The sequence below is a fragment of the Rhinolophus hipposideros genome (genome assembly GCF_964194185.1).
Source record: "Rhinolophus hipposideros genome assembly, chromosome: 5".
Classification (NCBI taxonomy): domain Eukaryota; kingdom Metazoa; phylum Chordata; class Mammalia; order Chiroptera; family Rhinolophidae; genus Rhinolophus; species Rhinolophus hipposideros.
This window is the reverse complement of record NC_138051.1, coordinates 67,723,620-67,750,861: the sequence shown is the minus strand read 5'-3', so window position 1 is coordinate 67,750,861 and position 27,242 is coordinate 67,723,620. Positions and strand designations below refer to the sequence as shown.

Genomic DNA, 27,242 nt, shown 5'->3' with positions numbered 1-27,242 from the left:
AACGTCGTTGCCTTGGTGACGTGACGTTCCTCCGCAGGGTGGTGCTCTCCCCAGATGGACGCGCGGTCGCCATTTTGCGAGTGTCAGGTCCTTGGTGGTCTGACTGCGGCCTGTGGAGTGTGCGCCTCCGACCACTCAGGTCCTGCGACCTTCGTTAACCACACCCGCGCTTTGGCCGTCACCACCCAACACACCGAGGGTAATAAATATCTTTGATGCTTCATACGTCCTATTCAGCTTGGAAGATTTGGAACTGCATTTACCATGTTTCCCTGAAAATAAGACCTAGCTGGACACTCACCTCTAATACGTCTTTTGGAGCAAAAATTAATGTAAAACCTGGTCTTATTTTTCTATAATATTAGACCCCATCTTATATAAGACCGGGTCTTATATTATTTTTTCTCCAAAACATACATTAGAGCTGGTTGTCCGGCTAGGTCTTATTTTCTGGGAAACACGGTAAGTGCCCGCTAAAATCCCATCATTGCATTTTTTTCCCCCATGAGTGGATAGTGACTGCATACTTAATACAAAGAACTAAAATGTCCATCACTGAAACATGTTACTAAAGTGTCTGTTCATTAATAAAATAAGGTAAAGTTCCCATGTTCCAACTGGGGAAAAAAAAAGTGGCGAACTGTTATTCGCATCAATTTCAGATCCTGGAATCTTTACAGGGTGTCCACAGAGTCTCCCGTTTTGCTAGTTTAAAAGTTATCCCTATGCCCTGTTCCTCCTACAACCTCCATTTTCCGTGATTTCCTTTCCACCCTTATTCTGGACACCTTCCAGATTACTGGTTGCAAGTCTACCAGTAACCCTCAAGCATCCATCGTGGGAGAGTTTTAAATTGGTCTCGAATGACTTGGAGCAGGGGTGTCCAATCTGTGGCCTGGGGGCCTACCGTGATCCAGCAGCAAATTCCAAAAATATATTTAGTTTACTTAAATAAACCAGGTGAGGCAATACATGCTTCACCTCGAGTGAGTGGCCCGGCTGTTTGTGTATTTTATCGCATATGGCCCTTGGTGAAAAATGTTGAAAAAAGTTTGGACACCCCTGATTTAGAGGCTCCTGGAAGGGATCTTTGAAGCCAATTTGTCAGTATGGAGGTACCCGCCTTTTCCCCTTGTGATTGATACCTTAACAATTCTGCATACTTGGGGCTTCTGAATGGCTTGAGGACTGTCTCCTTTGGATCTCCTTATCTCAAAGTTATACATGAGGTCTTTTGTATTTTTTTCTGGCTTTACAGGAAACAATGGCTTAGTTCTTAAGCTTTTAGGTTTTCAAGACATAATTGGAAAAACTTGTGTTAATATTAAAAGAAACCCAAGGCTTATAAAAAAGAAGATCCAATGCTAGCCAGAGGAAAAATGTAGTTTATTGAAAACGTGGAAGAAAACCCATGTGCAGTGTCAGTGATGTACATATACTTGTCAGGGGCACAATTTAGAGATAGAACATTTTATAGTTCGATATGAAGGGAAAATGTGCTCTTGGCCCATCCATAATGTTGTCTACTCTTGGGAAAGACATATCGCCAGTCATCCTGGGTCAGTGTATCACATTAAACATTTCTGAAAAATCAGCTACTCGTAGGAAGTCAGTGTAGTGTGGTTAAGAGTAGAGGCTCTGGAGTCAGGAAGCCTGAGTTGGAACCCTGATACCACCGCTCACTACTTGTGTCATCTTTCAGCTACCTAATCTCTCTGTCGCTCACTTTCCATATCTTGTAAAAAAAAGGGGGGGGGGCAGGGGCTAACAATGGAGACAGAACTTAACCCAGAGGGAGTTGTGTAGATTGGATTAAATCAAATAACTAAAAGGCTTAGTAAGGGATCTAACTGGCACAGCTTAAGTGCTCAGTGAGTATGAGATATTATCCATATATATATATATATGTGTATACACATATATATATATACATATATATATATATATGATGCCTGTGTTCATCACCTTTTGTTGTTGAAATATCTGCTGTAGATATTTGGTAGTTAAATTTCTCTTTTTCCCCCAATATGTTTGTACTTTGCACTATCTTAGAATAAAATTAGTAAAGCTTATGGTACAACGCTTTTGGTTACTTTGTGTATAAAGTATTCATTCAACATTTATTGAAATATAGTGGATGATATTTGCCAGGCACCACGCTAATTGCTGCAGATACAAAGTCAAATAAAGCATGATCCCTATCCTCAAGGAATTTACCAAATATATCACTTGGGAGACCAACAAGGACATCAGTAGTTAGAGTGTGTGATAAACAGATATCTACTGGAGCTTAGAAACACAGAAGTGGGACCCATAAATCATTTTTGGGAAATTCAGATGACTGTAATCGAGTTTTAAAAGACAAGTAGAGGTTAGCTGGATGAAGATGTAGGAGAGGAGGTGTTCCAGGTAGGGGTACATTCATATATTTAACAAATATTTAGGGCATTTATAGAGTCAGATACGTACATACCTTATTTATTTTAGCCTTATGAAGTAGGTTATTATTGTTCTCATTTCAAATACAAGGAGTCTGAGTTTTAGAAAAGTAAAATGATAAGATCTGGAATTGAGTACATTTGTACATCTCCAAAATCCATAATTTTTTGTCACCCTGCTGATCACATAAAATGAAACTTTCCCCAAAACCTGGAGCTGCTGCTTCAGTCAGAGAAATGTTTATCTAAGTATTATAATGGCATACATGTTTTTGTGTAATAGTAATGCCCATTTTCAATTAATACCCAAGTTACTCCTCTCACCAATAAGTAAAACAAACAACAACAATAACAACAACTATAAAATACTCACTCTGCTCCCTTGCCCATAGACTATTTACCAGAGGGCTTTGGAAATAACCATGTAGAGCTGCAGCACAGAATAGGATGAGTTAAAGAAGGAGTGCAATGGCCTCAGGGAATTAGGAAGCTGAACTTCCAGGGCAAGGCAGTAGATTTGCTAAAATTTGGTTAAGGACTGGATTGGGGTGAAAGTGGGATATGGTGGTAAGGAGACTAAAGAAAAAAGATGAGCCCAACCTTCAAGCTGGGTAATCACTAAGTTTGAGGTTCCGTAAAATAAATAAGCACAGGAAGAAGACTAGGTTTGGGAAGAAAGATAATCTCCTTTGAAACATTATGTGTTTGAGGGACTTGTGGGTTTTGTCTAGTTACAAATAAAGGATTGCACCTGGGGGGAGAGGTCAATGCATAGACATTTGCGAGTATTTTACATTAAAAAAAAAGTTTAAATCATAAGATTGGAAGAGAATACCAAGGTTTGGATATTAGTGGGCATGAAGAAAATAATCAAGAGAGAATAAAGGCATAAATAAAATAATCGATTTCTTACATGGCTTGTTCAAATTAATCTCATTGCTTTATACCACAGATTATGATATGCATATAAATGAATGGGCATGTGGTGGGTAGAAATTTTAGTATGTCCCAACATGTTCACAGGGATGTGGGTTGGGTGACATTGAATTATGAGGATATGAAAGATCTTATATGAAAGGGAGTGACCAATTGTTAATTACTAAGTTTCATACTGAAACTGCTTTAATATAGAAAAAATTGCAGACCAGGTAAACATTCATACACAGAACCATCAAATAGTGTATAATGTAATCATAGCTTTGCCATTAATTGGTTTTAGATACAAATAAATACAATTTGTTGTAAAATACAATATATTTTCAATTATATTTCTGAAAAATTTATAGTAATTCCTGATGAGTGTAGGGTAAAAGGATAAAATTTCTCAGATTTTGGTTTTGATCAAGCATTTTGAATTTTCTTCCATAGCTATTAAAAAATTTTATTATTGTTTCACATCAATAACTTCACAGATTAGATTTTTAACTTTAGGAGTGTTTCAATTATTATTTTAGAAAGTTATCACCACTGGAAATATTTTGACTTTTTATTAAAGTATAGTTGGCATACAATATTATTAGTTTCGGGTGTACAATATAGTGATTTGACATATACCTTATGATGTGATCGCCATAAATCTAGTTACCATCTGTTACTAATAGAAACTCATTTTGGATGTTTAAAAAGAGAACACAGAATTAGACTGAAAATTAATTGGAATCTTTAAAAGGCTAGAGTTTCATTTTTTAAAAAGTATGTTAAATTTTGTAAAAGTTTGTGAATATAACTTCAATGAAAGATCAAATTTTAAGAGTAACCAAACTCTGTAAATATCCACAGGAATATTTACAGTTTGACTCTTTATAAAAATTTTTACACACAGATCTGAATTAATTACAATGATTCCCCTTTATTTTGGCACACATAATTAAGAATTGACTATGCAGATTTCATAATGTCAGTGCCCTATACTTGTTTTGGAACATCAATTAACCTCTTCTATTGACAGTATTATCAAGGATATGATATCTTCTGATTAGTAATATTAATATCTAAAGCTATAATTGAAGTTAGTAACCTCAAATAGGTGTCCTTTTCCTGGCATTTGCTCGTTAATTTTCTTTGTTTATAAATGTACCCACTGTTTAAAATGTGTGAACATTATCTTCACTTTCCTATAGATGAATATATAAGGAAATTCAATGAACAAGTTGCCTGATAAAATTTCTGTTTGAAGTTGTAATTAAAAATGTGGGGGTAGGGATGAGAGGTTTTGCCTAAGGTAGTAGAAAGCTTACACACCCTCTTAAAATCTTTGCAGGCTCATGGATATTATGCTGTTGAGTGGAAAAGTCCACACTGGTTAGAATTATTTCCTACAGCCTACATTATGATTATCTCTTCAGGTTAATATATTTAAAAATATGAAAACTAGAGGTTACTCACAGAGAAATATTTAGGGAAAGTGAAACAACATTTGGTAAATAAAATTTATACATAAAATGTAAATAACAACAACAATATCAACAATAACAATTGTTGGTGGGATGGTATTTTGGAGGTACATTTTGAAACTTAGTTTGGCTCTAACAAAATTTAAAATGCAGTTTCCTTTCACAAAAATTTCATCTCCAGTAGATTTTTGTTTTTATAATAGCACCTTTATCCAGAAAATAATTTAGAAAATAGAGTTGCTAATTTTTACAAATAAATGATTACACTGTTAATGATTTTGTAGGAAGAGATGCTATATTATTTTTTAATGCTATATTAAAGTTAAAAATTATAATGTTATTTGATATACCTCTAAATTTTGAACTCTGGTAATGAGAGATAGTTTAGAATGTGGACCACCTTTTTAATGCTTCATCGATAGGTATCCTTAAAGTTAGTTCATTTTATATTAAATGAGAGCATTTACTAAATTTATGTACATTCTCATGTACATGAGATTTTTAATGTTGCATATTAAATCCTAATTTTTAGTATAGTATGTAAAATATACATGCATTAATGTATTTATACAGATATGTATACATGTAAAATACTTGTACATTTAGAAAGTTATATATGATACGCAAAATAAAATACATGGCAGTCCCATTTTATTGAACCAGCAATGACTAAGTATTAATGGAAGAAATTTTCGTATGTGGCTTATCTTTAGTAATATAGTACAATAATTTTTAATAAAATGTATGCTAGTAATTAAAAATGATTTTTACCAGAAATGCTTTATAGGTTCCTAGTGTAAATGAAAAACAGTGTACAGAGATTAATATTAGAATAGTTAATAATCTTACTGAATTTAAAACATTCTGTTATTTATGAATTTCAAGTCAAATATCAGATTCATGTTTTTGCATAGAAATTTTCCTCCTAAAAGACTTTGTAATTAGTAGAAAATGTATATTCCAGTAAAGAGCAGCATGCAAGAGAGATGCATTTACTTGTAGAGGTAACCATATATTAAGAAAAAAACAATGGATATTTTTATTTGTGTTTTTTAATATAAAACTAGCTTATGGATTTTTTTCCCTGTGAATTTTTTTCCTTATAACTTTTTCTCCTGGCAACAATAAAGAATAAAATTTTAAAGAAAAGCTTTCTTTTAAGGACACAAATGCCCTGCCTAACACATGTAATAAAACCAAAGACTCAATTGAAAAAAATCAAATGAAAATACTGTATTCTGAATGACCCAATTCGTGTAGAGGTATACACTCTGAATTCCACAATTCAGTATCCCTGGACAACTTGTTCCTGCATCATTGGTATACCCCAAAGTACTCTGGGCTAGAACATTGGCCTATGAAAACCTAAAAGTTACATTTACTCAAAAGGAAAAGACTTCCTTGGTTTATGTATGTCTCCTTTCCCCACTATGTTAATTAGAATTCATTAAATACTAACAGTTTACTTTCTGAGGGCTCTGTCTTTAAGGTCAATTAAATAAAAATATTAAAGCCAGTATTGTTAAGACTTCTGCTACACAATTGTCAACTTATTTTATGTTTAGCCTCTTTGATTGATTAAAAGTAGTGGTCAAAGATGTTGAAGCCCTTGAAGGTGATTTTGAAAATGGAGAAGTGCAGGGACTACCCTGGCAGCAATCAGAAACAATTAGGAAAAAAGTACCAAATGCTTCATTCTTTCTCTAGGCTGCATGACAAATTACATTTAATATTTCAGGCTAGTTGAATTTTTAAAGTAAGGCCTCCAACTAAGCAATTTTCAAGATAGCTCCAATCAAAAGATACTGCTTAAAATTTTCTTATTGCTATAGAAATGAAAAGAGTGATTGTCTATGTTGATTAACTTGAAAATTGCTTGGTGGAGAATTTGACAGTTCTAGTAACATTTTCATCATAATTTACAACCTGTGAAGAAGAATTAAACACTACATTGAATATCAGGATAGTTTAAAGCTTCCTTTTTATCTGATAATTTTATTTTACTTTAGCATAAAGAGGGGATCCTTGTAATACATATTTCTAAATGAATATATATATATATTTTGTCATGATTCTTTAAAATTATTCTCAATTAGATCAAACAGAAAATAAATATATAGCATGATAAACATACCAAAGTATTTATTGATGCCTATTATATGCAAAACTTTTTGTGCTAGTCAGTTTGGCAGATACAGAGATGAAAAAGAAATCCAATGTCAAAGAACTAGAAATATAAATGGATAGAATATTCACAAGAAAAAAGAACAAAATAAGACAAGGGAAACTTAGAACCAATTATACTTGATGATGAGTTGAGCATAGGTGATACTATTTCATTTGCTTATACATAGATGCTAAATAGAAGTTATATCTTGTACCAAAATGTGGCAGGTCAGGATAGTGATCCCGCAATATTTTATGTTTAGAGAAAAGGTTGTAATTGAGTGAAACTACATTATACTTGGCAATGTATAGGAAAATGTTTAACTATCAGGAAAAACCTTCATGCTGGCAAGAAGATTCACTTTTTTAATGGACCTTCTGATTTGAACAAAATAAGATTCAGTGATAGTGAGGATTTAATTAAATGGCATTCTCATTTATTCATTCATGAATTCAAATAGTAAAGATATATTGTGTGTACTAGGTGATAGGCAATTTGTTAGGAATTAGTGATACATAGAAAGATAACAGTACTCTGGTGAGAGTGCGGGGTAATACAAATTTATATGATCCCTTTGGAAAGAAATTTAGTGATATTTATCAGCGGCTCTGTAAAAATTGCGTACCTTCTAACTGATTAATACTTTTCTATGGAAAGTATTCAACAGGAGAAAAATTATTTATGCACGTATGTATTTATTGCACATTTCTAATGTGTAAAATTGGAAGCAACTTAAATGTTGAAAGTTTAGATAATTAAGAAAATAATAGTTTTTCCCTGTGGTTGACTATAATGTAAAAATTAAAATGATAATTATATTGGCTTTGTAATATGGAAAATGCTTAGATATATAATGTGAAAAAACAAAAATTGTATGAAGTATTACAATTCTTTATGAAACGTACGTAAGCAACAAGAACTCCCTAAATCTCCAGCCAGCTTATGCTGGACAAGAAGATAATAAGCCCTTTCAGGTTGTGATTGCCATAGATACAACACATAAGGTATTATGGATACATAGCACTTTACATTATCTGATGCTTTATATACAACACAAACCACTCTCAAACGCACATCCCTGGACATTCCTAGAAGGTAGAGATAGCCAGACCAAAAGTTACTTTGCCTTTAATTCTTATGTACTTTATGTGCATGAGTTTTTTTTTTTTTTCCATTATGTCATTTTCATATGGTGGGTCTCCCATTGCCAGGAAAACCAAGAGTGGTCATTAGGTTTGCCTTTATGAAAAAACCTTAGTCCTTGCTGATATTCTTAGCTCTTGCTTTTTGGGTTGAAAAAATGCAAAACATTCTATATTTCTGTTGGCTTTCCTGTTTAGTCTAACTTTCCTCAAAGTATCTCTGTACATACTTTCTTAAATTTACTAATCAAATTCATTTTATTACTAGTCTTGATACGAACTAACATAATACACTAGCTTCCCTTTAAATTAACATAGCTTTACTCAACATTTTGGACACTAAAGTACAACATGAATTATTTTTGTATATTTAGAGAAGACATGAAAGAAAATCTTAATGTAAGAATTTCTAAATTAAGTCAGGGGAATGAATCACTGTCCCCCAATTGCTAAAAAAAAGCCAACCAACTACAACAACAGAAACAACAACTTTACCATCAACAATCAGAGAAGGATCTAACCATAAACTTCAATTACTGGCTGCCAATCAAAGAAAAATTCTGGAGCATGGCTAAGAGCTATAGTTAATAAGCTTTAAGGATGAAGAAAAAGAATTTTTTAGGCTCTTAGCCAAAAATGGCAAATTACCTACAACTGGGGAAACAATTCACAGTATAGTTGGGGGTTGAGTGGTGCTGGGAGCTTGATGAACTGGACGCACGATGCTGTAGATTGCTGTGCTACACAATAGGTTGGAGCTTAGTCAAGCATGCTTTAGAAGAGTTTCAACTAGGAAGATTGATTTGTGCATATAATTCACAAAAAATTTGGCTCAAGTCACTCATGAAAATTAGCTTAAGGACAGACTTTGGGGCTGATATTACATCCGAATGCTCTGAAATGTCTCTCTGGAAATACATTCACTAGTAGTTACCAGACATCTGGTTTACTTCACTCAATCCTAGAGAAATTTTATCTCTGCAAGTTTGACAAGGAGTAATCTGAAATTAATTTCCTGAAAAGCAAGTGATGGCCTTGCTTACCAGGCCAGGAGGTATAACACTCCTAACAGTGTGGAGTTAAAGACTATATTCCCACGTTTACATGACTTCAAACTTTATGAAGATGAACAACATTGTCCAGTCTTTCTCAATACAATAGTGACTGAGAATGAATAGTTATAAATGGAATTTTGTGGATTTAAAATGAAATAAAGTGAGATTGAAATACAACTATTCTACACAACATTGCAGGAGTAATATGTAAAAACTGTTGGGCATAGACTTTATCCATAATTAAAGATCCTATATTTGTGAACATTATTTTTTTTGGTTATGAGACTAATTAAAAATTATAGCTCCCAGAATTCAAGTCTGTATTCCATGCTGCACATCACAACTCCAACCTGACATGAACATCTTGCTGTAGGAGAAAAATGTGTCAGGTGTCTAGTTCCAAACTAGATGAGTAATGAATTATAAAACAATTAGTTCAGTGTTTTCATTAGTATTTTTTCCATTTTGAATTTTAAATACAATCCCCAATATCACACATGTTTATGTCATGTTAGGCACTACATGTTATATGCGATGGTCCTGGCAGGAAACAGGTGGCACAGTCAGATAGGGACATTGCGGATGAAGGGACTATTCCAAAAGTGTGGATAGGTTTAAAGGAAACAAACCAGGGCTGGTGAAGCATTACAAGCTTGCAATAGCCTTAGGCCTGAAGGCGTAAGAGGAGGGAGAGTTCCCGAGAGTTTTAGAAGAATCCAAGAGGAGCTGTGGCCCATGTAAAGGAATACATTTACTACAAAAGATTAAGTCTCACTCTTCTCCCACTCTGAAAGTCTTCCAGTAGCTGAACCCAACTGCTAGGTAGAAAGACAAAGAAAGAACTCGGCTTGATTTATCCATAAAAATCGTTCTCTAGAGTCACAAAGCAGAAGGAGAAAGGTGGAGAGTAGATCTGGAAGGGCAAATGGAAACTAGCATATTTTATTTTAGTAAAAGTGCAGTTGATTGATTGTATTTCTGGTTTTTAATTTTTCTTATATCTGGCCTCCTTCATTAGGTTATGTGGGTCCCTGAAGTCTTCTAAGTTTGCAACTCCTGGGGGAAATAATATCATAGGTCTTGGGCGTTGGTTCTGATACTGTGTTCTCTCTTATACTGTTACATTATTCAATTGAAGATTTGAATTGAGAGACTGTACAGTCCTTTTTTTGGTCTCCCAGATGGTGAGGTGTATATCTTTTATAAATGCAAAAGAACAGTAAAAGTATTATATCATGTGATAGAAGTGATCTAATACGTAGTACAAATCTTTGACTTCTATCATTCTTTCTGTTAGTTGTGTATCCTCTGTTTTCTGCTATAACATTATTCATTTGCTTACTCCTTTAATACATTGGCCATTTAGCTGTGGTAAACCTGATCACACAAATGAATAAGTGGATTTATGTCAAAGGAATAGTACCAATTTTTAAAAACTTACAAGCTCACAAGTTTTTAATATTTTTATACCTTACACCTTCAATTAAATTAGTGAGATTTGATTTTAGAATAAAAAAAATCATTTTTGTTCTTCCCCACTTCTCAAAATCTTGAAAGACTCATACACATAATGAGTAAAATCACAAAATTCAATGGGAAACAAAACAGTATGTAAATATTAGTTATTGATCTCAATGTTAAATAAATGTTTATGACCCAGTAAGGGAATTCAAGATTATTTATAAACCAGTATTAATAAAATTACTCTAGACACCAATATTCTGCTTTATTTTTATTTTATTTTCCCCATCTAGGCTCATAATAGTATTCTTTATTGATCTTTTGAATATAATTGAAAATAACTGATCAAAGGAATGCAAGATCTAATATTGGAAATAAATATCTCACTTTTTAAAATTGTTTTGGAGTTATAACAGTGGTTTCTAATAAAAAGCTAATTTTTTTGTCATTTTTGTTTCCTCCATGAAAATAATGCTTTTTAGAAAGTTTGGCTTTTATTATCGTTATTAGCTGTTTTTAACAATTTCTAAATAACGAAGTGTGTGATATACTCATGTTGTAAGTACATATTTCTACTCATTTTCTTATAATGCATTGAAAAAAATTCTGGAACTAGCATTATATTAAAACAGTTCCATGATACTAGGAAATCTTCACTGTTTCTGAAGCCTGTTGTAGTTGTTTAAATTCTGGATAATGTCAATTATCTGTAAGTTAATGCTAAGTTTAAGAAGAATAAATAGGTATTTACAACATTTAATAACAAAACTACTAAAGGATGATAATTATGTGGCTGACATTCTCATAGCTTTTTTTTTTTGAGAGTTAACAATGGCCCAACCTGTTAACATTAACAAATGTTTGGGCTTTAGCTTTATTTAGTTTCTATTTATAGAGGTTTTAGATCTATTTCCATAAATATATTCATACTTTTATTCAAAACATAACAATACAGTAATGCCTCCATTCACTATATAAGGAAATAATATTAGAACCTTCACCTAACTTGAAAAATTATTTCAGCATCTTAGTAATTGAACACAAAAAAAACCAAGCCAGAAGACAAAAGCACAAATCAGGGATCTTGGCCATAAGCAACTTCTAAGGTTAAATTCTCAACTCAGGACATATTCTATATTGTTTCCTTCAACTACATTTTTCTAAAATTGTAAATCATGCACAACTATCACCCTATAAATCACTGAAAATGAAATTTAATTTATTCTACTTACTAAAGCGGGAATGTATATCACTACATTTAATAAAAGTTTTCCCCCAGAAAATAAGTCTTCTGATTGACTTCCAGCTAATAATAAAAAAAATTAAGCCATTCAATTATCCCAAAGTATCCTATTTTATGAGTTACATGTATTATCTAGATTAGTTTTCTTTTTCAAGTTTTTGTAATTGTATACTTGTACCTTTGCCACTAATCCTAAATTTGCTTTTTTTGTTTTTGGAGGACAGGTAGTTTGACGTACATAGTACACCGATTGAGATAGACTACAATATTAAATTGTTACAATTACATGAGACTTATATATTGTAGTTTTATTTGCATGTATTGTGTATGTGTACGTGGTATGTACATATGAAATTCACAGATGTAGTACACTATGTTGCTGTTTAAAAACTCCAATGGTGGCAACTTTAAAGACTGTTTTGTTGCTAATAAGAGCTTAATACCTACACTGAACAGAGTCCTTCACAAGGTAAATTAACCAAGGAAATATGCTAATTTTAACTTCATTTCCATCCTATTGAATGACTGCATTCATTCTCTTTAGATTTAAAGCTCTTCATTCTACTGTTCCTCAACACTCTTTATAGAATTCCAGCTTGCTTTTCACCTATCTTTTAACAGTTTAACATAGATGGCTGGATCAAGTCCATTGTTCCAATTGTGTGTAGCTTAAAAAGCTCTGCAGTATTTTACTCTTTTCATTGTATCTGGCTTCCTTGAGTGCTCTGCTCACTGCATTTTACTCGTACTCTCTCTGTTTTCTAAACCCATTTATGCCTGTTCGTTCTGAAGACAGTTGTTCATCTGGGAGCTCAAATTGACTTCTCCCCATTCTATTTCCTTAACTAAAAATGTACCATTAAGGTTGATTGAACTCTTTTAAAGCACTTCATAAAAATGAAAGGCCATAAGAAAGTAGGCTACCAAGTGTTTGTAAATACCTATTTTCAGCCAAATTGATAGGAAGGAATAATAAATAATTGGAAATTTAAAAATGTTATTGATATTTTTTTTACAGGTTAGTCTTTTTTGGTTGTTCTTGAGAAACATACTTATAAAACATTCAGGGGAGAGGAAGCATGATGGGCAGGCAGCATTATGTTATAATTAAAGGTAGAACAAATAGTAGAGCCAAACTACTAAAATTATCTAAAACATTTTCTAAAAAAAATAATGTTTTACACTAAACAAGATGTAAAACATATAGGTGCACGATTTAAAGGTACAGCTTTTAAGCCACATGACCCTAATTTTTTGTATTTAAAATATAAATACTGTTATTTAAAAAATAAATGTAACCATAAATGGTTTACAAAACTGTAAACCACAAATGGTTTACAAAAATAGTAAGATGATCACTTTTTTTCTTAATTGTAATGTTTACAAATGGAACTCTGCTGGTATGAAATATTTTAAACATTTGGAAGTTAATTAGAATTATAAAATTAAAAACCAGATGAAAATGTAGAATACTATTTGTGAAAAATACTTCACATCCATTTTTACTTTCATGTTTGATCAAAATGTAATTAATTTTAATGTTACCAAAATATGTTATTCTGATGGATTTTTATTCAGAATATATGGAAATACTCTAATTTTGAATGATACAGTATAAGGAAAAATCATCCTAATTTTAAAATTACCATTGCAGAATCACAGGTATTTTATATAGAAAATGAAGATGCGGCCGAATTGGCTTTTTGATTTACCTAAAAGAGCCTACAGTTAAGGTAAGGGCTAATAAATAAAACATAAGTGATAAATGATTGGATTTTAAATAACTAACACTTTCAAAGCTACTTCTAAGTTCCTCTGAATGTACTATTCTGTTTTCAGTTGAGAGAATTTTATGTTTTTGCCGAGAAATCATTCATTTTCTTTTAATTATTAGGAAAATCATCACCAAAACAAAATTAAAGATAAAAAATGCACAAATTAGATCTGAGAAATGTCTTTTCAGTAGTTTACAAAATAATTTTATTGACAAATGAAAGAAAAAGTAATAGTAGGATATTATAATTCATATTTTTTTAAGATAAAGACTTGCTGAAATAAAATAGCAGTAAATAAAGAACTATGTACTTGCTGACCTCATTCTAAAAAGCGATTGCAAACTAAAATTGCAATTCAGTATGGGTTTTTCTTTAAAAATATTTTAATAATGGAGGAAAGAGCAAAGATGAACAAGAAAAGTAGTGAAGCACTTGGAGGTGATCCTGAAGCTCTAAGTTTTATAACAGAGCAATTAAAAACAACATCCAGTTTCTATCCCATTTAAAAAAAAACACTAATTTGATAAGAGTCATTGAATAACAATCAGAACTAAGTACTATAAATAATTTACTTCTTTTTACATAAGTAACATTTAATTGAAACTAAGAGCCTATAGCATGAGTAACAAATCTGTTTTAAAACACTTCTCATAATGTATGATAGTTTATGAATAGTGAAATGACATGTTACTTTAAATATTTTAAATGATTATTTTAAAACTAGTCATGAGTGCCAGCAAACACACACCGTGCACGCTAAATATTTTAGGCAAAAATATGTTCACAACCATAGTTAATTTTGTGTCAACTGTCAGAGAAATTCAGAACTATAAAAATAGAAGTAAATAATAAAATTCTTATTGAGCAATTACTTAATTATAGTCAATCTTCATATATCGAAATCAGAAGACCACTTCAGAATCATGTATTAACATATTCAATTCAGCATTGTAGGTTCCTAATCTATTGTTAAAGTGCCCTAATTTTTAGCTTTTCAGGGCTGTTTGTGGAATTGTCCTTTAATTTAAAACAAGTCATATAATCATGTACATGATTAAATGCAAAATAAATCTATGAATACATTTGCTGGCAGCAAACAACTAATTTTATGGTAGAAATTATACATTTTCCCTAAGCTAAATACACTGGAAGAAAATGAATGGTTTACAGATTTTACATACATTAGGGCTCTACAACAGCTGATTCAATAGCATATCAGTAAGAATGAAATGTCAAGTGTAGTAATCAAAGAGGCATTGAATTTAGAGTTGAAAAAAAATCTAGAATTTGGTGTGATATCTACTCTTTTTGTTTTAAGCCAGGTTTTTCTTTTTATCTATAAATGCACACCATACATTTCATATTTACTTCAAAGTTGTTATTGGGCTAAAACATGGGCCAGTGGTTTGTAAATGTAAAGCACTACCTGCCTGTTGTGTTGCAATCAGTTGTGAAGTGTGTTGTTACAAACGATTTGTAATTATCACTTAAATTTTCAGTTTGTGAATGATTTACTTAACCAGTTACTTTGTGGCTGATCTAAAGTCACATCTATAAAAGCATGCCTCATAGTCAATTACATTTTCATTTGTTTTGTTGAATAAGAAAGGGTGGAGTTACAGCTATTGCTTTACGAACTGCACATAACCAACTGCTTAACATATCTAGGCATTCCAGGGGAGTATGTTGTATATCATGTCAGTGTCATCTGCTGTAATGGCAGAAAAAAAAATTCAGAACTACTGTGCCAAATTATGTTAGTAATCACCCCCCTCATTGCTTTTATAGAAATTATTTACCACAATAAATTCAGATATAATTAAAAATTTATAATAGAAATAAGATCTTAAAATTTAACAATGCGTACATACAAATCAAATTATAGATCACAAATATATTACAAATGCGTAGGAAAAATGGCTAAAAGAAAACACGGCAAATGTTAAGCGGATGCTGAGTTATGTTTTTCCTGCTTTATACTTTTCTTCTTTATACTTTTAAATTTTTCTCCAGTGAAAATCTGTTACATTTATTTTTCCCACCCAGTTTATTATTTTAAAAGACACATTTTATTATAAAAGTAACATCTATTCAGTATTTCACTTAAAAAAGAAAAAAAAAAACAGATGATGCCAATTTAGCAACAAATAGTGAAGAGCAGGCCGATCACTACACTGTGATGGAAGCAGTTGTCAAAACTAAAGGGCCACAACGACATCTTCTGGACATCGTAAGAACTGCACAGTTGTATTTTAAACAAAGCATCTTATTTCCACCTACGAGTAATTAATAGTTGTTTAAAAACCACACATTAATAAGTATAAAATCAATCTGTATTAGGTTTGAAAATTTAAATATCACATGATTAAATTACATACAGCATTTAAAGAAGAAAAGATACAAAATTGTTGCATACACATTGGAATTAGTCTAAAATATCTTTAAAACTATTTCCAGATGGATTATAAAATACAAATATTGCAGTAAAAATAATTTATTTTCATGTAAGGAACATATAAAGTAGTACAAAAACTACATGCAATGTTGAACCGATACTTGAAAAATTTAAATAGGAAATTTTATGAATCGTGGAGTCCATTTATATCAAAGTATGATTGACAATTTAGTCATTATGTAAATAACTATACTTAACAAACAAGCAAATTTAAAAACATATTTGATTTATTTGCGATATGTCCTATTACTATGAAATGTAATATTTTAGAAAAAATTATTTCAAGTGAAATATAATTATTAAGGGTCCAAATTGTAAATGTGTCTACTCAGCTTGAAACATGCATTCATTTTAGCCTAAAACCACTTGTAAAATTATATCATTATGGCCACAAATAACAAGTTTTGTATATGAAATAGGACTCTTTCCTTTTTAGAGCTTATGAATGACTGGTGCACCCACAGTTAGCCACCTTCAGGAAGTACTGTCCATGCCCATGATTTGCTTCTCTAAACAGTTCTGAGGGCAGACCCAGTTTGAGGGTATTTTTTTTTTTGAAATGTTGTCCTAAAAAGCTAATCTGTGTTCAACTAGCAAAACTCAGTTTGCTTTTGTAATAGTGGTATTTGGTAAAAAAATGTATGCTTTAGTTTCAGGTAACCCCAAATAAGCAGATATTCTAGAAATGAAAGTGTGCTTATTTCCTAAAATTACCTTTCTTAGTATCTTCATAGGATAGGCCAAAATGAGATTTTCTAACTTTAATGCTTCTAATACCAATACTAAATATTTGATTCTTTGGGCTTTGTTTTACATCCTTTCAAATTGTGGTTTGATATAATAAGTTCAGGATTTCTCTAATATAGAAATTTTAAAAAATAATTAAGATAACCATAAAGAAAATTTGAGAGGTGATATTAAATAAAATTCACTAAGGGTGATAAAGATCTTCATATGGAACTGAAGTACTTCAGTAACATGATTAGGTTGTACTTTTCCCATTGATATTGTCGGCTAGCTTTTGCACAATACTAAACAGATATAGGCTTTTTGGTGTGTATTCATTTCTCTTTAGGCAGTTACATTTGATTTGTTCTTGGGAAGTGGCTGCCAGGAATTCTGTCAGAAATAAAATATTTATTAGTCAAATCATGCTGACTTAATTTCTTAATGAATCAGCTTACTTAGGGTAATTCTGCAGTAAATAATTTCTGCATTTTATATGTGTACAATTCAAAAAGACAAAACAAAAGAGAAGCTGATCCTGTTTTTGGCCACCTAAAACTTGGATTATCCTGAGGACTCAATGGAACATGACTGATTATAGCAGAGAAGTCATACAGCAAGAGCCGGACCTAAGCTACATCTGCTGCTGAGGAGGTCACTCTAATAGATGAGCCAGAGCTTGGCTACAAACAAGCTGGGGGCCAGGTAATAACTGGAAATCTAGGCAAACAGGTGATGTGCAGCAGAGGGGATTCTTAATGAGAAATAACAGGTTCTTAGGCATTGAACTAGCATCTAGGACTAGAGTCCAGATGCGAAGGAGTGCAAGGGGGAACTACTATGTTTCCCCGAAAATAAGACTTAGCTGAACAATCAGCTCTAATGCGTCTTTTGGAGCAAAAATTTATATAGGACCCGGTCTTATTTTACTATAAGACCGGGTATAATAATTATAATATAATATACCATAATACAATACCAGGTCTTATATTAATTTTTGCTCCAAATGACACATTAGAGCTGATTGTCCAGCTAGGTTGTATTTTTGGGGAAACACGGTATAAGGGGAGGTTTGAAGCATTTACAAAATTCTCAGTCTTTGTGATTTCAGAGAGTTGAATTTATCTAATGTTCAAAACATATTCAGTGAGTAGAAGTGACTTGGGAGAGAATACAATTAAAAGTAGTTCCTATGTAATTATTTCGATTTTCCCTCACATAAGTAATAGGTGAGCCCTATTCTACCACGATAGCCATTTCTAAGCCTCTTTAAATTATGATGTAAATACACTGGACTTTGGGAAAGGTTTGGTAGATTTGGGGAAGAAGCCGTATGCTATCTGGCAGTTTGTTCCAGCTCTCATAGTAAATATATAGTAGTATATAACAACATTTCCTAGTTTTACACGACTAACCAATTTGGGGAGGTTTGTTTTTCATGATGAGAAATGATATTAAAACACAGAATAGCTTTACCTTCCCTCATCTTGGTTGCTCTGGTACGTTTGTGCAGTTGGAGAGGCCATACTCTGATGTGATAAAAGAGATGGAGAGAGATTTATCCCTCTGAGTTGCCGAAAAGCTATTTCTGCATGGACGCTCCGAGGATTATTCGTCAGAATCCCTGCATTCTTTTTTTTTTTGTCTGAAATTAGGAATTACGAAACAATGATAATCATTAAGTAATAAAATAAAGTAATAAAATTTGGTTGTCCTTTAGCTGAATGAATTAAAAATTTTTGTGGGGGAGGAAAAATTTTTTAATAAAATTATAGAATTGGAATATATACTATTTCTAGCACTTAGTGCTGCTTAAATTTCTCTGAGCTAATGGCTCAATTTGATCCTTTCTAGGTACTTTAAAAAATATAAATATCCAGAGCTGCGTGCTATGATAAATGTACAGATAAAGTGACCATACTTTTCAAAATAAAAATTGGGGCAACATAGTCAGGAAATAGGAAAGAAATTACAAGACTTTTCCAGAAAATCCTAAAAAATGGTAGCACAAAAAATCTTGAAGATATCTGGGAAGGGAGTTATGGAAATGAATCCAGGATTGAACTAATATCCCCCCCAAACAGATACTGATGACATTCTTGAAGATGACATTGTACTGTTAAGAAGGCTAATAACAATTTGGTACATCCAGTTTTGCTGTTAGTTTTATCTACTGGACAAAAGCATAAAAATTCTAACTATGATTAAAACCTTGAAACCATAAGTATGTAGAATTATGAAAAATAAGTTAAACAAAAAATAACATCTTAACAGTAAATTATGTTTGTTTTATTTTAAAACTGAGTTTCCTTTAAAAACAATCACATACAGCAATCTGCTATTCTTAGTAGGCTCTTAGATCTTGTGTGTGTGTGTGATGTTCAGTTTTATTGTCTAACAGTTCTAAGGCAACATGAGATGTTAAAAGGAATGGAAGAGGTGAACTCCTCAGAGAACGAGTAGCTACCCCAATTTCACAAATAGGGTAGCCAAGGAAGATCTGGAATTAGGGAAAAGGCTTGATTTAAGCCTGAATTAAAATGTATGTAATCGAATGAACCCTTTCTATGGCCTGTCCTTTTAATATACTTCCTCCTTTAGAGCTCTATCTCTTCAAAGTCTTCCCTAGTATTAGCTTCATGAATATTTTACTTGTGGTTTCAAGGATAAAGTCTAATCTTTTGTTTCTAAGATATCCTTTGTACCCCATGAGCAAATGTTTAGTTACAACATATTAGTAGTTGAGCAGAACCAAAAAATACTATAGACTTTTTTGAAATAAGGATGGCCACATGAAACTTGAACAAACGTAAAATTTTAGGAAATGTAAATTTAAAAATGCAATTTAAAGTAGTATTAGAAATCAAAGTGATATTTTTGTTTCAAGTGAAGTGTTTGGTTGTTTTTACTTTTTTTTTTTTTACATTCCCTCTGTAGTGTGCTGGGTGAAAAAGGTGAAGGGATTAAGAAATACAAATTGGTAGTTACAAAATAGTCACAGGGATGTAAAGTACAGCACAGGGAATGTAATCAATAATATTTTACTAACTATGTATAGTGAGTGCCAGGAAGGTGAGTACTAGACTAATTGGGGGGATCATGTTGTAAGTTACATAAAAGTCTAACCACTATGCTGTACACCTCAAACTAACATAAAATAATATTGAATGTCAACTGTAATTGAAAAATAAATACCTTCAACTTCAGGAGTTAAAGTGAAGTCAGATCCCAAGTAATGGCTAAATCCGCCAGGCAGAATTACATTTGTCATCTTTATGGGAGGAGCTTTCACTTGGCCAAATGACCCACCATCCATACGAGAGTTGGTAACAGGAATAAGCTACATAATAAAATAAAACAGTTAAGGACCCTCACCTTCAAAGCTTAAATCAATAGGTTTAGTTCTTATTACAAAGCCTCATTTGATAATCAAATTTTTTAGGTCATGATTTACTTATTTGCCTAACCTCAGAGTTGATATGAAGCAAAAACTGTGTGACACAATCAGTCTTCGGGCCATTACCTTCCCACAGAACATTATGTTCTGTCTTTTCAGATTGCATTGTACTCATCAGTAGACTCTAGTGCGGTGGCACCTCTCCCTTTCCAAAGGGTCTTAACAAGGAAAGTATGGAATTAAGGAAATAAGAATTAAGTCTTTTCCCTTTTGTAATGTTTCTTCTTTTTTCTGAACAGGAATTTTTGGATGGTAGGAGTTATATATTCTACATCTTTGTATTCCTCACAATACCTCATCAGGAGCCTTGCAGTTAATTAGTTTTTCAGAAACAAACAGGTAAATAAGGTGGGGATTAAGAAAAGCACCTTAGAACAATCACTTTTAATGAGTGTGCTAACTCTAAATAGTGTTTACATTTTACATTAGTTGAGGATTAAGAGTCTTGTTAAAGAATTTCTGGAATCAGCAAATGGAGAAGTATTTTAGGCTGGAGACTTGGTTTCCCTAGGAATTTATTACTGCTCTCTGTCTTCATTAAGACTGATCCTGTTTACGCTTTTAAAAATATAAATTCTAAATATAGAATTCAACTTATTTAGAGATGCAGGCTTTTGCATCTCTAAATAAAATGGTGTAGAATTACCGATTTCCTTCACACTTCAGTGTTACCAAGAATGCAGCTTTGTAATGAACACTAAAGTATCAGCTTTTTACTAAAGCTGACCAGTCCCAAATTCTCTACCTAATTCTTTAATGGAAGAATCTCTTCCAATCACTAATCTAGAATGTTGTCAAATTTTCTTATGAAACCAGAGCACCAAAAGTGTTCTGGTTTAAAGGACAACTTTAGATTTCATTTATTCCTTCTTTATCGGCTGTTACAAAAGAAAGAATAGCAGCTACTAAAACAAAGAATAATACATTAGACTGAACTGATGAACTTAAAAAGTATTCTGTTCTCGTCTCCTGAACAGCTGAAAGAAATAATAGCTTAATTTTGTTCTAGCCATGAAAATAAAAATTATTATTGAATCTTAAACTAGATTTCGCTAAAATAAAGACCTCAAATATCACCTTTATTTTACTAACCATGTGTAGAGGAATCAAAACAAAGTTTAATAAAATGTTTACATATAAAATAAGTAGAAAGAATTAAATTCTAATACATGGCAGTGGTTCAAATGGCAAGAATCACTCAAGATAACATCATAATATAGTAACGGGAAAATGAGTTCACTATATGAGAAATAGAATAGCCAACAAGCAAATTCTTTAGTGAAATACTCATCATTGTCAAAAATTTGAGTTCATGTACTTTTTCTGCTATATTAAACAAATCAAAAATATAAATAGAAATTAAGATCTTTAAAGTTGCTCTGATTTCTTTATATGTTATTTAGTGAATTTATATATAATTTATGTGTACTTTTTCAAATTTAGCCAACATTACTTTAAAATAGAATTTATAAATTTTACTGTGACAATTTATATGGGTCCCTCACTGGAGCCCTCATCTATGTGGTGTGGTAGGCAGAATAATGCTGCCTTCCCAAACTATGTCCACATCCTAATCTCCAAAACTTGTCAATACATTCCATAACAAGGCAAAAGGGACTTTGCAGGCATAATTAAATTAAGGATTTTGAGATAGGGAGATTATCCTGGATTGTCTAGGAGGGCGCAATCCAATCATAAAGGGCCCTTATAAGAGGCAGGCAGAAGGGTCAGAATGAGAGAAGATGTGATGATGAAAGCAGAGGTGGAAGTGATGCCTTCGTCGTGCGAAGAGGGCGGTGAGCCAAGGAACGCAGATAGCTTCTAGAAACTTGAACAAAGAACAAATTCTCCCCTAGAGCTTCCATAAGAATGCAACCCTGCCCATACTTTTGATTTTAGTCCTGTAAAACCGATTTTTGGACTTTTGACCTCAGAACTGTAAGATAATAAATTTGTGTTGTTTCAAGCCACTAAGTTTGAGGTAATCTGTTACAGTAGCAACAGAGCAATAGGAAACTAAAGTTTTCTTTAATTTTCCACTTTTGGAGCAAGAAGTGACTTGCTCCAGGAATATAAAATAGAAAAAAGGAAAGGGTGCTTAAATCACTGAACTAAATTTTATTTATTCTCTTTTGAAAAACTGGAGCCTGTGACAATAATCTTAGTGTCATTAAGATGACATTAAGATGTCATTAAGATGACTTAGATGACATTAGATGGTACTTTTTCTTAGATATATCATACAAATTAGTAGCCAACTTTGTTTTCACAAAGCATACCATGTTTTCCCGAAAGTGAGACCTAGCCTGACAATCAGCTCTAATGCGTCTTTTGGAGCAAAAATTAATATAAGACCCTGTATTATATTATATTACATTACATCATATTATATTATACTCGGTCTTATATAAGACTTGGTCTTATATTATAGTAAAATAAGACTGGGTCTTATATTAATTTTTGCTCCAAAAGACACGTTAGAGCTGATTTTCTGGCTAGGTCTTATTTTCAGGGAAACATGGTAGTTTTTAGAGAAAAATTTTTGTAGACATAACCCACGAATGAACCCATTTCCTTTGCGTAATCTGGATAATCTTTATTAACAATTTTAAATCCCACAGGTTTCTATAGCCACTTTGACATATAATAAAAGCCTCTTGCTTAAGAAAATTCAAGGTTAATAAAAAAGGGAATAATTAAGAATTATATGTATAATTCATATTTTTCTTACAAAAATTTAAAACATAAAAGTACATGAACTCACCAATCTTTTGATAAAGGGCTAAGGCCTTTTCGTAAGCAAGGGTGCCTTGATTGTTATTTTATCTGATTGTTCTTGGATAAATGCACCCTTAAGGTTTTGGCCACAATATGTAGTTTTGGTTGCTTTAAAAGTAGCAAGAATTTAAAGACATGGAGAAAATTTGAACACAAGAATCTGTGTAGATATTTAAAAATAATTTTCCCACATAATTTTTCTGAATTTTTATAATTTTGTCCCATATTTTACAGGTTTTTTTTCTCCCAACTCAATTTGACATTATGTGCATGCGCATGCTTGTGAGAAACTGGTCTTTATTTCAGACTTTCCACCGTATTGCACCTGCATTTTCATGGAAACAGAAAAATAATAATTTAAGATTTGCATTTATAGAATATCTGTTTATACCTGAAACCTATGTAATTTTACTAACAATTGTCACCCCAATAAATTAAAAAAAGAAATAGGCCCCCAAAACTGATCCTGGAAGAAGTCAGTGTGTCTGGGTTAGGAAATCATTACACCATTCTTTCCCAGGCTGTTTCTTTTTATGTTATTAATTTTTATTAAGGTTCTTTTATTATTGGTGATCATTATCATGTTTTCTACAAATACAGTGGAACCCCCCTTTTTTTAAAAAAAAAAAAAAGAATATCTGTTTATTTAAAAGAACTAACATAAGTTTTTGAAAAAAACACATCCAGCTCTTGATAAATATGTGAATCTATTGCTGAAGGTAGAAGTGGACTGAAGAGGAGTCTACTAATACCAAACGTTCAGTGTGCTCTGGGCATCTGTTTTACAGAGGGCATGGCGAATGTCAGGAAAGCAGGTGAGTTAAGGGAAAGCATCTACAATAGTCTTATCTCTTTCATCAATATAACTTTTAAAAGTAATCTTTGTTTACTAATGTCCTTGCTCTCTGGCTTTCACTGACATTAGAGGTTTACTTACTTTCTTACTGCCCCTCGTCGTAGGTCTTCATAATCTCTCAGGTTATTCTAAAATTGTTTCCCTGTCTCCAGCCTCTTCATCGCCAAACCTTGTAAAGGCACGGCTCTAATAATGTTACTTCTTTGTGTTTTTTTTTTTTTTTCAACTATAGCTTTTCTGTTTTAAATTTAGTCTTTGGACTGTGTTAAATTTAGTCTTTGGAGGATGGTCATGAAGAATCCTGGTGGTCAATGACAGAATTTCCTAATGATATACTCTGGTGGCTTCTCTTTTTAATCTCTTTCCTACCATAGTCAGATAGCTTTTTAGGGTTCGTGGGTAAAAGGCCCAATTTTTCGGCCAATGTACAAGAAAAGAGGTACACATCTCTCTTGTTAGATGAACTACACAGTCCAGGGAGTTCAGGTGAGGACCCCTTCCTTCCCTTACTATCGCAAGTGGAAAGAGTTAGTTTCTGTCATATGCTGTACTTTCTTACCTTCTACCATTATCAGACATATTGAGCAAGAGGCACATAGATTTTAAATAATTTGCTTCAAGTCAAAGAATGTTTTTAGAACCAGGGGCTTCCCTGGCCTGTGTGTGTGCGCGCACCCTCTATTCCCCAGATCAATCTGCCTTTGATAGTAATCACTAAATAGATCCTAAAATAATCTACAAAACCATCATAGCTTAGGTTTAAATATTTAAGTAAAAATGCACAATATGTAATATAATGTTCAATTACTAATAATTTATATATTTTAAAAGAAAAGGTATAAATAATATAAGTATTACCGAATTTTTCTTTGCTTGTAGCTCAGAGAAGTGAAATTCAGCTTTTGCCCTATCATCTGAATTCACAGGAATTCCATCTAACATCTGTAAGTTAGGCAGTCGAAATACGAGCATGTGGCGATGTAGTATTTTTCTACAAATCTGAATAAAGTTAAAATTAATTTTTTCTTACTTAAAAAAACCTTTTATTTCAAAGATTAACCTTTATAGAGAAGGAAATTTAGCATAGGCAGCAAAGATGACAGATGATACAAATATGAGCTCCCTTTTTGAAAGATTTCTCAATTCCCTGTTATTTAAATGAAACTAAGAACTTTTTTTTTAAACCAAGGTTACCATTTGGAGGATTAGTCTCTTTTTAGAGTATATAATATTGTTCATTAACTACAAGCAATCCCAACTCATGAATAGGATTATATTATAAAATTTCACTTGTTAGTAATTAGTTTGAAACATATATTTTCCCAAAGGCACTACTCAATTCAATACACATATATTGAACTATATGATCCATCACTTCATAGTGCCAACATACTCTTAAAAATATTTTCATGTGTGCATAAAAAGATGTGCAGAAAGAGTTAACATATTAGGCCTCAGGCTTTTATCTTTAGAAGGGCCTGCTTGCGAGGATAGCTCTTGACTATTGTTTGGTACTTGGATTTTGGAAGCATTCCTACATTCCTTAACTGACAAGGATACTTCAGTGTACTAACTGCTTATACAAACAATATGATTTATACTTGACCTCCTTTCCTTCTCTGAGTCTGGAATTTGGGTATGTGATACGCGTAAGGTACCTACGTGACCTGCCCCTAACAAAACTCTTGAATGCTAAGTATAATGGGATTCCCTGGGAAGAAGCATAACACACATGTTGGTGCATTTTTGTTGCTGGGTGAAGAGTGTGAACAGTTGTGTTTCCATATGCACAGTCATCCAAGCCCACAGAGCTACGTCTACCAAGAAAGAAATATAATAAGCAGTCTCCCCTAATATTTGTAGTATTAAGGCTTCCCATTCATAAACACAAATATTCCTATTTTTTATGTTGTTTAATAAAGATTTATAATTTTTTCCTAAAGGTTTTAATCATCTTTGGTTAGATTTATTCTATAGTTTAATATAATAACTATTTTAAACAATATCTTTTTGTTTTTCTGTTTGTTGCCAGAGTATAGAAATTCTGATTTTTGCATATTGTTCTTTATCCAGGAATCTTACTGAACTCTCACATAACTTGAGAAGCTGTTTGCTAAATCTCACAGAAAGTGTAAAGGGTCAAGAATAACCAAAATAGTGAAGAAAGAAAAAGAGAAGGTGGAAGAGAAAGGAAATTAGAGGTGCTTACTCTGCCAGACATCAGGACTTAATATAAAACTTTAGTAATTAACACAGTGTAATACTGGTACAGGAATTGACAAGTAGACCAATGAATATATTGTAGAACCCTAAAACTGACCCTCTTATATATGACAATGGCAGTTTACCAATCAATTGGAAGAAGACACTAGTCAATAAATTGTGGTTGTATAACTGCATATGGAAGCAGATAAAAAGTCTTTCTCACATTATTTTAAAATAAATTATATACAACTATAAGTAAATTAACTAATAAATTAGAAAAGTTAACATACTCACTGGATTGCCATAAACTGTAAGCTCCCTGAGAGAAGAGATACCTTCAAGTTTTTCCAATTCTGCCACATCCTATTGAAAAGTTAGTAAGTTATTACTTGGTTAGATCCAACGTCTTCAAATACACACTGATTTTCAGTAATTATATGTAAGTGCTAGATTGCTGCTAGCTCATGATTGAGTCCTCTGAAGTGAGCTTGAGTGACAATATTCTGTACTGTTGATTAAAGACAGATCTGTATACTATTGTTTCTGAATAAATGATTGGCAGAGATGACATTCTAATATGGTAAAGAGGCCATGTAGGAGCACTTGCGAGATAAAACCAAATTATTCCTCAAAAAAGTTATGATCTTTTCTAGGACTCACAGTATAGCTGGTTAATTTCATAAAGGATTGACCCAGAAGAATGGAAATGAAGGTGAATAAGTCTAAACAATTTCAAATGCACATATTCAGCACAACCTTCACCATAAAGGAACACACGATATTGAGTGGACTGCATCTGACATGTTTGCTGGGAATAGAGGTATATAGTTGAAAAACTATTTCTGTCGTTGAATGACTTGCCTTCACTTAGATGAGATGATTTATTATTATCTATTTAACATTGGTGAAAGTTTGAAAATACTGTACATTTTAGTTTTTGCAAAATTATTTCTACAATGCTCTTTCTGAAAAAATTAGGCAATTAGCTCAGCTTAAGGTGGTTGCTAGTTCATTGTAATACAACAATGTTATTGATGTTCCTATTATTTGGAATGACATGTGAATATAAACAATTCACCTAGTAACTATAA

The 27,242-nt window shown here is 32.4% G+C and overlaps 1 protein-coding gene across 1 annotated transcript in view; it reads right to left on the bottom strand.

Moving 5' to 3' along the window:
* Window positions 1-15,990: 15,990 nt before the first annotated feature.
* Window positions 15,991-27,242, bottom strand: part of LRRC9 (leucine rich repeat containing 9) — a 96,115-nt gene continuing 84,863 nt past the window's right edge. Inside the window, exons 30-34 of the mRNA XM_081049748.1 lie at window positions 26,446-26,514; window positions 24,805-24,945; window positions 20,051-20,195; window positions 18,332-18,500; window positions 15,991-17,248 (exon numbers count right to left, since the gene is read on the bottom strand). Coding sequence (XP_080905874.1) covers window positions 17,209-17,248; window positions 18,332-18,500; window positions 20,051-20,195; window positions 24,805-24,945; window positions 26,446-26,514 — 564 coding nt within the window. The 3' untranslated portion in view covers window positions 15,991-17,208. The remainder of the gene's footprint in view (window positions 17,249-18,331; window positions 18,501-20,050; window positions 20,196-24,804; window positions 24,946-26,445; window positions 26,515-27,242) is intronic.